This window comes from Xiphophorus maculatus, chromosome 7 (genome assembly GCF_002775205.1).
Source record: "Xiphophorus maculatus strain JP 163 A chromosome 7, X_maculatus-5.0-male, whole genome shotgun sequence".
Taxonomy (NCBI): domain Eukaryota; kingdom Metazoa; phylum Chordata; class Actinopteri; order Cyprinodontiformes; family Poeciliidae; genus Xiphophorus; species Xiphophorus maculatus.
Window position 1 is genome coordinate 2,268,200 of NC_036449.1, and position 12,971 is coordinate 2,281,170.

Here is a 12,971-nt window from a genome sequence, read left to right on the forward strand (position 1 = left end):
TTAGATTATTTTCTTCAACTTTATTCAAATACAGAAGTTTATGTACAGTACAGACCAAAAGTTTGGACACACTTTCTCATTGAATTCAATGAGAAGTTGTGTCCAAACTTTTGGTCTGTACTGTACATTTTCTTAGTATTTGATTTTTTAAAAAGGTCCTTATGTCATGTATTTGCCATCTATTACCTGCTATAACAGGTGATTTTTTTGTTGTTTTGATTTAGTGCATATTGAAAGCATTACGCTGTGGGTTGTTGTGGACTTAAAAAGATCTTAGAATCTTCTTAAAATCAGATTATTAGTTTGTCCTAATGTGTGAAATCTTAAACTGAAACAGGTGTGCTTTCTTTTCACCGTTAGTGTTAAGCTCTTTTTGTATTTTTAAAATCTGATTTATAGAGAAGCAAACCACCTGAAAAGCGTTAGCTCTCTACAGCTGTGTCCAGTCTGGTGGAGTGAGTTGTGAGTTTCCTGCATGCTAAATGCCACTTCTTTAACTGCTCTGGAATTTCCCAAGTTGTTCCGAGTTTCGTCTGTTACATCCTGTTAGAATTGAGGCAAAGCCGTGTGCAGAGGGCCTGAGCCAGTCTGGCTCTGAGTGAGTGTGCAAATTCTCTGGCATCCTAGAAAAATGAACTTGGTGATTTATTTTTTTCTATAGATTTTTGTCCACCACCTTTAAGAGTGCTGAGCGTGTGGACTAACTGTAATCATTTTACTCTTCACCTTTTTTGTTATTGACATTTCTTTTTGGCATTTTACCAGCCAGTCATCTGTTTTTGCACATGAACGCCCCTAGTGTGGTCTTTGTCTCTTTGTCTTTTACAAGGTCAAACGGCAAATAGAGAAAGAATCTGAGCTGCTTTATGGTTTTGAAGTTCTGGTTTCGGTGCTAAATGCTCCTGTACTGTTCAAGTCGTTTTGAAGAGAAAGCGTGTCTGTATGGAGGCTGGTGTAACGCCACACCTCCCATCCCCAACCTGTTGCTGTGCACAGCCAATCAGCGCTCTGAGAGTTTTCCACAGTCGTTTTACTCTATTCAGATCAGAACGGCTAACTGACAGTGACAGTCTATATGAAAATGACATTAAATACTTGATCTACATAACACCATAATAGCTGTAACAGTGAATATGTATATTTTTTGCAGCAATAAGAACAGCTGTGGGGTTTGTCTTTTATATAAAATAAATTACATCTTGTTATGAAGTTTTGCTTTAAATGAAATCCAGTAATACCGTAGAACTGTAACCCCTGATATGTGGTTTCAAGTTTAATGAAAAGGTTTTGGGTTTAGAAGCTGTTCTCACTGCTGACATTAATTTGTTTGAGTTTTTATCAGGTTATTCCTCTTCACATTTCACATTTCAAAAAGCTCAAAGTTAAATGAACATTAATTAATCTAAGCTAATGCAACAAACTTCATGAGTCCTTTAAGGCTTTCCTTCCTGCTTTGTGACGGCCTGTGCTGCTGCGGTTCTGGACAGGACCGGCCGGACGTAAGGTCCGAAAGGGGCCTGTGGCCCTTTCAAAGCCGGCTGAACAAAGAAGGCAGAGGAGGAAAGCTTACGCCTGCAGCTGTATCCCCACACACATTAAGGGTCCCTGTGAAGGACACACACTCACACATCAGCCTTTCTTCATTAGATCATCCAGAGCTTAGAAATCCCTCAAGAAACACAATCAACGGATTATTGACCTGTAAACAGCTTTCCTAATCCATCTGGTGGTAAGAATTAGGGAACTTTCCCCTCCTGACTATATGTTTGTGGACCACCTGTTTCCTGCATTTGCTTAATTCTCCCGGATCTCCTTTCCATCCAGGCTCAACTTTTTCCATGATGTCCCAGATTCCCGGGTGCTGGCCTGTGGAGGTGACGGTACGGTGGGCTGGATCCTCGACTGCATCGGTACTGAACATCTGACCTCTTGATTTAAGACACCAATGTGTTTTGACAGGAAACATTCAGCATTAGGCCTCCTCTGAAGGCAATAATCCCATTTTTGCTGTTGGTATTACAGATGAGATTAAAATTGTTTTGCCACTGTGGAATAATAATCCATCAGGGCAGGAAGCTCCGTCAGTGTTTCGACCTTATCTTTGTGTGTTTTTAGCCAACATCGTTTTTGCCATCATGGTCGATTCATGGAGGGGTGATTAAATGACAAAATAATTACTGTAACTTTAGTTTGTTTAAGGTTTTACTTTCAGTGTCACACATCACTCGCAACAGAGTTTGACTCGTCTTCATCCTGCTTGCAGATAAGGCTAACTTTACCAGACACCCTCCAGTGGCCATCCTCCCTCTGGGCACAGGAAATGACCTGGCACGATGTTTACACTGGGGAGGAGGTGAGAACTTCCTCAGATTTTGTCATTACTGTAATGTAATGATATCTCCATATCGGAGTCCATTTTTAAGTCATATTTGATATACACATCATTTTCATAATAACTGAAGGTAATGTAGTTGCTTGATTGTGCTGTAAAACGGCACCATGTGCCTGGAAAACACGTTACTGCCTCTTTAACAGCTTGAATAAGAAACTGAACTCGAGTGCATTGTTTAATAACTAGAATCAATTCTGAATGTGGATTGAAATGAGTTTTTTGGTAAGTCCTTTGAGATGATGCGTGTAGTAAATTGGTCTTATATATTCTAAATAAACTGAACTGAATTGAATCCAGTAATATTTGGGATCTATCAGGTTAGGTCTGTCATACATATACTGTATTGTTTTCTCCACTAAAAACTAACTGCTTATTTTCACATGCTGCTCAGCCTGATCTGCTTCAACCTTGAAAGATGATCCGATCAGCAGAGCTCCTCAGTCCCCTGGAACTGGAAGCTTAATAACAACATTTTCATAAGGCTGAGTAAGAGCTGGGCTCATCTTCCCAGCAGCAACAATAAAGTAGTCACAACCAAGCTTTCATATAACAAGGTCATGGTTCTGTGATTAATCAACACAAGGCAATGAATTTACAGTACAAGTGCTTTGTGTGTGTGAAGTTTTTAATTTAGCCATAACAGCTCCCACTTTCAACTTTTTCATTTCCTGGAATCGTGTTCTGAAGCCTTTCTAGAAACCACTGTCAGTCTGGGAAATGTTTCCCTCATCAGGATCATCAGAAAATATGAACAAATACGTGCTCCCGTACATATTTCTTCCATTTTTACTTATTTCAGATCATCTAGTCTATCTATGGTCTCTTCCAGGAATCTGGGTTTTGTCTAACTTCCATTCTCTTACCTCAATGATTTTGAAAAACAGATATTTACATACACTGAATAAAAAGACAAAAAAAAATTCTCACTGTGAAGTAAAATCATTTCTTGTTTTAGCTTAGATAGAATTACCAAGATAATTTTTATTTGCTTAATGCTAGAAAACTTGGTGAGAGAAGTGATTATGCACTATGGACTGATGTGTGTAACCATATTTTGTCCTCTTTTATCAGTACTCCAGTAAGCTGTCACTGTTTTGTCTTTTTTTATTTATTTATTTTTTGCTCTATTGTTTGTTTTTTGGTTTCTTTGGTTGTTTAACTCTGAAAATTATAAATGAATTTATATTAAAAGAAAAGTTTTGGGATTTTTTTGGTAACTTTTCTTAAACTTAAAAGTTTGCAGACATTGGTCAGTATGAGAACTGTGTTTTTTAAATGTATGACTTGGGTCAAACCTTTAGGTTTTCACAATAGTTTGCGACTGTCTGACATTCTTACATTGCCCAATTTTTTTTTTTAAGTGGTGCTTTTCTACCAAACTTTCTTTTACTTGTGTTATTTCTTTTCCTTCCTGTGTGGCTGTCCTGACAGGCTATGACGGCAGCAGCTTGATGAAAGTTCTGCGGGACATCGAACACAGCACCGAGGTGGTACTGGACCGCTGGAACATCGACATCATTCCTGATGACAAGGAGGAGAAGGGCGACCCCGTCCCTTACAGCATCATCAACAACTACTTTTCTATAGGAGTGGTAAGGCAGACTTTACTTCTGCTGCACATTTTCTGTGTCCTGTTTATGCCGTAATCATCACATGTATTCATACTTTAGTACACTGGATACTAAATAGATGTTTCTAAAAAGTATAAAAAGCAATGATGATTTTCTTGGCTGTGTAACAACAGATAAAATAAATATTGAACGCAGCTTTCTTTTCCTTTTCCAATTAGACAACTGAGATCAAATTAGGAGAAGTCTAAGAGAGCTTAAGAAAGACACAGCAGATACTGTTTTTCCTATGAAATGCAGTCAGCTGTTATGAACACTAAGCACACTCACTGTACAACCCTGGACTGTTCTCCAAAGCCCAACTGTAAAAATGAGGATAACTCTTCTGAACTCTGGAAAAGCTTCTGCAATGATCCGACACTTGGCTCAACAGAAATACGTTGTTGGAAACGCTGATTTGAACTCTGGTAAACGGCTCCAGATGCACTTTGATCTCGTCATGAAAACTTCAGTAGAAACTTTGTGAGACAGATGAGTTGATCTGTGTGGATGCACACAATTAGTTGAATCGTCTGTTGGTTTCTGTTTCCTCTGGGGCATGTTTGATCCCTTAATTGGAGGAAAAGAGCCTGTTGCCAGGTGACAGTTGCTTAGCAACCATTTTATGCCATCTTAGAGATGCTTTACTGGGGCCTCAGGGACATTTATGCAGGTGACAAACAAGGTGCTTATGAAGTTATCACAGCGCAGCACAGCTCTGCTCTTTTAGCCCCACTAGCTGCACAGGCCTGAGGAAGTGGTGGGTAGGTTCTAGGTTTTCTTAATCAATCATTTCTCCTTCTTTTGTCTTCATTACTCTTGACTGTATTTAAGGTATTGCCTTCACTATTTACTATTTAATTATAACATCATCAAGAAGTTCATGTGTTTCACTAATTCAGTGTTTTAATTCAGAAAGTGAAACTCTTATAAGAGATCACAGCATGCCCTTTGGTAGTTGTTGCAGAAAGTGAAGTCTCTGCTGGGCTTCCAAGCCGTTTCTGTGTGAGGACCAGCTCAGCTTCAGAGCAAGGTGGATTCCTATGAACCACAAGCGATCCAAGTGGACACCGTGTTCAGTAGAAACGGCTGGTGAGGAGAATGGTGAGGAGACTCGATGGTGGGGGGTTGTTCTCCTGAAGTCCATCATCATGACTAGAGTCTTGGGCAGGTTAATCTACAGGAGGTTCTGACCACACAAGTGCACCAGCCAATCCACATCCTGTCTGGGTGCAGACTTATTGTTGTCATGAATCAGAAAAGTTAATTGCGCTAAAACTAAAGTTATGGTATTTAGGACCGACTTTCAACCACGTGTCGATGAGAAAACGTGCTCTTACATAGTATGTTGTCCTCAACAGAACCAGATTAGTAATACATGCATACATGTACTGTTGGTGGAACTGCTGAAGTTACTGGCAGTGACAGCGGCGTCATGTGAGTACAACAGGAGGCTCATACACACACAGGTCTGCCAGGTTGCAGTCTTCTGTGTAGAGAGAGAGATGAGTAGGGAGAGAGCACACCACTGGTTTGGATGGTTCTGGTCCCTGACCATTACCATTCCTGTTAAATAAGAAACGCAGTTAAAACCATACGTGAATAAGTTTGTTCACGCGATAAGTCATTAGAAAACATACAACACTGATCCTCCAACTAGTTCCTGTTGTCGTCTTCGTTGTGGTGAGTGGCAACATCCTGTTGTTGATCATGTGACTCGTATGATGCGAAAAAAGTGTTTGCATTGCAGTTTTGCGAAATAAACCAATTTCCATATGGACAAAAAACACCTGATCCTAGAGCTAAAAGTTTATCAAAAAATATGATTTTTTTTTTTATTAGCAGGCTTCCGGATGAATTTATTTTCAAAATGTCAAATTGCACAATTATGTGATCAATGGAAATGCAGCTTCAGCGCCTCCAACTAAGAACTCAGGGAAGTAATCGTGGCAATGAGAAATTAAGAAGAAATACCTTCTGATATTTATTAGTTATTGAACTTTAGAGAAAGCGACTGAGTGGTGGCAGACAGCAAAACAAACTCACCAAAACACGATACAGAATCGAGAGTGAAGCACTGAGGCTGGGTGGGACTGATGTTCATTTAGGTCTGTGTGTAACTCTAACCTTGTGTGGATTCGAGAAAAACTTTGTTTATGGAGAATCAGGACTGTTTAATATGACAAGTATTTCCTGTGTAGCCACATTCTGACACAAAGGAGCGTATGTCATTGTGTGTGAGCATGTTTTGTTTCTTTCCAAACCTGATCCAAGGAGCCAGGAAAAGCCGTACTGTTTGATTTGGGTTTATTCTGAGTCAGCCTCACAATCATCTTCCCACTAATCTGCTGCTTAAGCAGTCACAGTGATGTAGGCTCACACAAACAAACAACATATTTGTGTCCCAATTTTTTAAAAAATGCTCTCAAAATAATGAGAACATGTGAAACAGGGACCAGAGCGTTGCTGGATTTGGTCTGTTCAGAGGACAGCTTGATGTGAGAAAGTGCTGACTTGTGGGTTTAATGTAAAGGTTCTCTACGTGAGGCTGCATGCCAACTTTGACTGTGCCAAACTTGGCTGCAGATTGCTGACCCTCCAGGAGCCGCTGTGACAGATGGCTGAGAGTCTATGTGCACACGGCACCTGAGCAAACCTGACTCTGACTCACATCGCTGATGGCGCCGTTACTAAGACCTCAAATCTGCTTCGCAAACCATACAAGGCCTGTGTTTCCTGCTGTCCCATCCCAGACCTTGCTGCTCGGGCTTTTGGTTGCCACAGCGACAGGAGGCTGGCAAGGCCGAATCTGAACGCTTCCACAGTCATCTGTCCTTTATCTCACTGACTTAATTGTGGATGACACAGTGTGGAGCATGTGGCCGGCTCAGCTGAACCGCTCAGAGCTGTAAATCAGAAGGTGAAGTATTTTATTTCAACCTATGAATGCATCTTACCAGACAAAAATCAATTTTTGGATTCTCCATATATGACTTTCAGGTTTTTTACTACTTCGGAAAAAGCTTTAAGCTTCTCTAAACTTGCTTATGTCATCAATCATGGAGTTCATCTACTGTCTTGGCAACCATTACTGACTTTTCTAACTGGGGTTGCTTAGAGAGGTTATGAGGAGACAGGATCCAACTTTGTACAAGTCCTCTGTTAACAAGAACAGGTTCTATGTTGGTCTAAGATGTGCTATCATAGTTAAAGTTGAAGCAATACATCCAGTCCATCAGACCAGATGATACTGATTACTGGGATTATGTGAACAAAATTAGAATTTAAAACATTTTTTGCTTGTTTAAAGAGACAGTGTTATGTATTCACCAGGGATATAGTCATATATTAGCACAGTTATGTAACTACCTTCAGTGTTATAAAAATGTTGTATATACCAAATGTGACTTAAAAGAAATTTAACTTCATAATTTAACACCTTGAAATTTGATCTGTGTCTCTTTAAAAACTCCTGCTCTTTCTGAAACTCCACCTTCAGAAAGTCATCACAACATGGCTCCTCTGTTAACCCCATCTATCAACATTTCTACCAGCATTACTCTGAGCAGTAGCTCAGAAAATGCGCAGTTCCACCAGGTGTTTGCTAGTTGCTTCTGGCTAGTCTGAAGGATCTGATTGGGGGAGTCGTGGGGAAGGCTGCTCTGTGAGGCAGAAGCTTGAAAGCTTGGAAACCGCAATTAAACACCACTTCACTTCTTACCTCAAAATAAGACTTTCAAATATGCAACAGCATGTCAAGCTTATTTCACTGAAGTTCACATCCTTATAGTAACAGCTAAACTTTCTTTGACAGACAGCATGGAATGCTGTCAGCCTACTGGACAGCACTTTACAAGGCAGACCTCACTTTGTAGAGAAATATTGGCACATTTCATTACCATGTCACCCCATGTTGAACAATAGACCCTGATGCAATACCATTCAAGAGTTCAATTCACAACTCGCATCACAAACTAGGTGATTTTTTTACAACCAGAAATATTTCTAAGCATCCAAATTTGTTTTTCTTGTAAGTGCAGAAAAAGTGCAGTAACCGTATTTCAGCCAGCTGACCTGCAGCCGGTGGGGAGGGGCCATGAGCAGAAAGGCTTTACATAATAAAATGGTAGATTATAATTTTTTAAAGGGGACCCATTATGCACAATTCATATTTTGCATGCTTTTGTACTTCCAATTGAGTTTCTTAACAGCCTAAGCAGTTAAACAAACACCCAGCCTCATTTTGGAAATAAGTTAATGGATTTTGGTGCCATTTCAAAAAACATCACAAATCAGGGGGTACTGCTTTCAACTAGCAACCCAAGCTCCAGCACATTTTGTCAGCTGGTTTTACCACTGTTTGGGCTGTACAGTGGCTGCAGGAAAAGATACGAGTTTTGTTCTTGACTTACCATCAACAAACGACTTTCTGCTTTGCTGCTGGTTGTGCTGGAGGTTCCTCTTCTGCTTTTCAAACCTGTGCGGTTGAATAATTGCAGACTAAAATGTCATTTTCTAGGAACTACTGGGCTACAAAACATGTTCAGTAATAAACATGTTTTGTAGCCAATAGACCTGTCCTAACCTGTACAAGGAAGCATAACAGGTCACCTTTAGCCTTACAGAGTTTGAATGAAGGTTTTGATCATGTAAATGATCAAAATCACAAACGCAGCCTGAAGTGTGCATCAACGCTTCCACCACAACGAAGCAAAGGGATGATCTGATGTTGAAGAGATCAACCTTTCAGAGCTCCCCAAGCAAACACTGATAATGTTTTTATTCTGTCTTCCATTTTCCCCTAATTAGTTCCACTCAACACACTTGTATCGCTTCCTAAACACTTTGACTTCACCTTTGGCCTGGAAACTATCTGAGAGGAGGAATCGGGGAGAAGGAAATGACACCATGTCAGCAGCTATGATAGATGGGACCTCATGTTTCAGAGAGGAAGCTGACCCCAGGCTGTCAGTGTGTTTATATGTGCCTGTATGTCTCTGCTCCTCGCTGGATGTGTGATGTGCTATGCTGTGGGATCATTCCCAGTATTAGTGACCAGTCTCTGCTGCCTTCCCTGACTTTGGCATGTTTGACTGGAGAACAGTCAAACATGTTCTCCAGGTTTCACTGGAGAACATGTTACCACCAGAGCAGATACAAGGATGTTAAGTAGTCTGATATTAACAGCAGTTTATGGAGTTTAGTACACATAAAAAGTCATTGTTCCATATTCCAAACTGTAGAAACTGTACAGAGACGTGTGTGTGCGTGTTGGGGTGTGTGGGCGTGATTTTTATGAGATAGAGCAGTCCTGGCACTGCCTGAAGGTCAGGGGAAGTATCAGTGACAGGAAGCCAGCTACTGCCAGGTTCAGGCCAGGTTACTGCCGTAATGAATGACCGTGCTGAGTGACACCTGGCTGGTCCTAAAGACACGAGGTGCAGCGTGCACATGCTTTGATACACAACCTCACACACACATTAACGCACAACGAGAGAGGTGTTAAAAAGCAGAGAAAGCTGGCTGCAGCTCCTAAATATATTCCTATCAGGTAACTCTATATTATCAGGGACAGAGAGTGACCCCAATGTGTTTTTTTCCCAGTCGTGGATTGTTATGCCTCAGTTTTGGTCTTGGTGTTAGTCTGGTTTGACAAACTGGGTGAAGGCTGGTTCAACACTATAGCTTTTGTCAGAATCACAAAAACTTAACTCCCTTAACAGTCCAAGACCGAAGCCTAGCCCAAGACCAGGAAAAAACAAGTCGAGACCCCAAGACTGGTCCTCCATCCGTGGTACATAGTGACGTGTAAACTGTTTACCAAGCTGCTTTGCTGTTTATTAACATTGATCTGATTGCTTAATACTAGGTTACAGTATATTGCCAAAATTATTTGATCACCCACCCAAATGATTGGAATCAGGTGTTCCAATCACTTCCATGGCCACAGGTGTATAAGATGAATCACCTACACATGGAGACTGTTTGTACAAACATTTGTGAAAAAATGGGTCACTCTCAGGAGCTCAGTGAATTCCTCCGTGGAACTGATAGGATGCCACCTGTGCAACAAATCCGTGAAATTTCCTCACTGGGTCTTTCCTCCCGGTGGGACGTGCCCTTAACTCCTCACCAGGGAGGCGTCCTGGAGGAATCCAAACCAGATTCCCGAGCCACCTCAACTGGCTCCTCTCAACGTGAAGGAGCAGCGGCTCTACTCTGAGTCCTTCCCAGATGACCGAGCTTCTCACCCTATCTCTAAGGGAGAGCCCATATACCCTACGAAGAATACTCATTTTGGCCACGTGTATCCGCGACCTCGTTCTTTCAGTCATGACCCAAAGCTCATGACCATAGATGAGGGTAGGAACGTAGATTGACCGGTAAATCGATAGCTTCACTTTTTAATTCAGCTCTCTCTTTACCACAACAGACCATTATTCTCTGTCTTTACTTTGTTTGCTGTATTATTTTTTATCCCTGCTCATTTTTATTAGCAGGGACATTAGCAGGAGAATCTGTGCTGGCACCCTGCCTGCCTCTGCAGGTGTTTCACTTCTCTGCAACAAGAGGAATCAGAGTTGGCACAAGACAGGTGGATGAGTGTGATGACACACATCTGTTTGTTCACGCTCACATCGGCGCTCTGCCTTGCTCTGTTCCAGAGTGGTGAGATCTCACAGACATCGGATCTTAAAATAGAGCGTCATCTTCAGTTTAACTGAGCCAAATTTGATACTGGGTCCTGTGGCGAGAGTAGACATCACTGCAGGCTAACTTTAGGCACAGCTATCCATCTTAACACCTCACTATTCTCAGTTCTCTTGCTTAGGTTACTCAAGATTTCAGACACATCCAAAGCATGCACTTGATTAAAGGGATAGTGCTTACAGGCAGCAGAAGAAGGTTTTCTTTATATTTGGTCTAAAGAGACGGACGTATATCTGATGTTTAGGAAGAACCAGATGTTTTTGTTCATTGAGGGACATGAAGCAGTTACTCTGTGCGTTGTGGTGAAGTGGTCCCGCTCCATCACATGAGCCTCATCCAGGAGTTACATCTGCATTAGCCACATGACGTCCTCTGACAACTAGTGGATTTATAACTTACAGCAAGTCCAGTGGTTGCTTATCTGTGAAAAGCACATTACATCCTCAGGCCTGGGTGCAGCAAAAGCAGCTCTGGTCCAGCTCAGGGCCAATTAGGCCTGCTGTGTTCAGCTCATCCCATCCACTGTGAGCATGTCTGTGTTTCCGTTGCTTGACTTAGAAGATCACAATGGATTCTGTTCTCTTCGCAATGAGTCAAAGTATTGTAGGACATCTGCTGAGTGACAAATCTTGTATTTTTATATGATTTTTTTGTTTTTGGTTTGTGCATTTTATTGCACCATTAGGAAAGAACTCTTATGATGTATTCATACCAGCCCTGTTTAGTTCAAACCCTAGTTTGTTTGTCTAGATCAGGGGTGCCCAAAGTTGGTACTGGAGGGCCGGCATCCTGCATGTTTTAGTTCTCTCCCTGGTTCAGCACACCTGCATCAATTGATGGCTCATTAGAGGCCTAAGGAGAACATTGACATGCTGAGGAGGTTGTTACCTCCTCTAGGGAGAGAACTAAAACATGCAGGACATTGAGGGCTGACTTTGGGCACCCCTGGTCTAGATGGTCTGGTTTGTTTGTGGAGGTGTGAATGCACAATATAGTTCTGAGGCGAACCAAGAGTAAACCGTGGTTTTCCTACAACCCAAGGTCTGGGTTTGGTTAAAATGAAGTCTGGTGAGGTTAGAATGAATATGTGAACGCCAAGAGGACCGGAGATTGCTCCAAAAGCAGGAAGAGGACTATAGAGAAGGGCATTCTGGGTAAATACAACCAAAACAAACACAAGAGTCTAACAATAGAGGTACAAATGGCATGTTACCAAAGATCAATAGAAATCACTAAAATCTGACGCTACTCCATATTCGTTTATATTTTGTGAAGAAGGCAGTTGCACTTTTCTTTGGAGGTTTTCATGCCCTTTCTTCAGTAGTTCTTGGTGCAGTGCCATGTCATGTGGTAGATATCAGCCAACTGGTGAGAGTAAAAGTAGATCTTGGTCTCAAGACGTTTTTTCTGCACCCCTGATCTAACTATTGGATGTCATTAAGGCCTTTGAAGAACTGAGCCTGTATCAAAGAAAAATGTTAATTGTTGAATATGTATGATACTGGAGGTGTTTTCTCTTTGTGAGGTCAGTCTGAGGCTGCTCTGGTGACTCATCAGGCTTACATTCACCCCTGCCCCAGAGGTCAGAGGTTAAACACATGGGAGGAGGAGGTTAGATCCCATCGGAGCTGCATTCAGACCAACCTCTGACCTCTAGCTGCTGCTTTTAACATTCCGTTGTTAGGAGGAGTTTACCAGACCAATCATCTTTGATCAACTTTACAACAGAAATGCCACAGTTTTTTAGGGGTTTATTATCTTTATGGTGAATAAAATCTTGATGGCTTTAAGAGCTCTTTCTGCACAGCCGTGTTCCAAACATTTACTGCTTAAACTGCCAGGAAATTTTCCAACTGGTTTGTTTGTGAGTCACTAAGTGAAAATAACCAGAAACAGTTCTTAGTTTAAGTTCATGTTAATTAAATTAATTTGGTTCCTTTAATGATTTTTTTAATTTGTGGAGCCATTATACGACATATTTGGGTGCAAGTGGAATGTTTTGTGGAGTTTAATCCACACATGCTCAGAAATATACATGCAGACTCATGTGAATGGAAACCCATACTAATATCCAGTAGCAAGTTGTACATTACCCATTGCTTCTGACGTTGATGTTGCGGGATATTTCTCCACTTTTCTCAGGAGAATTGCTAGAATTGGTACGTATTGTTTGGCAAAGTCAAAACAGTAAAATATTCTTTCAGCAGGCATTGTGTGCAGCACTAAAAACTTCTTGACTGAAAATCTGTTGTAGTCCTAGA

General features: G+C 41.3%; 1 protein-coding gene across 3 annotated transcripts in view; it reads left to right on the plus strand.

The window, feature by feature from the left end:
• Positions 1-12,971, plus strand: part of dgkg (diacylglycerol kinase gamma) — a 121,315-nt gene that overhangs the window by 70,919 nt on the left and 37,425 nt on the right. For all 3 annotated transcript variants that reach the window (XM_023336820.1, XM_023336821.1, XM_023336822.1), the window contains 3 exons: positions 1,825-1,910; positions 2,264-2,353; positions 3,824-3,984. In XM_023336820.1, coding sequence (XP_023192588.1) covers positions 1,825-1,910; positions 2,264-2,353; positions 3,824-3,984 — 337 coding nt within the window. The remainder of the gene's footprint in view (positions 1-1,824; positions 1,911-2,263; positions 2,354-3,823; positions 3,985-12,971) is intronic.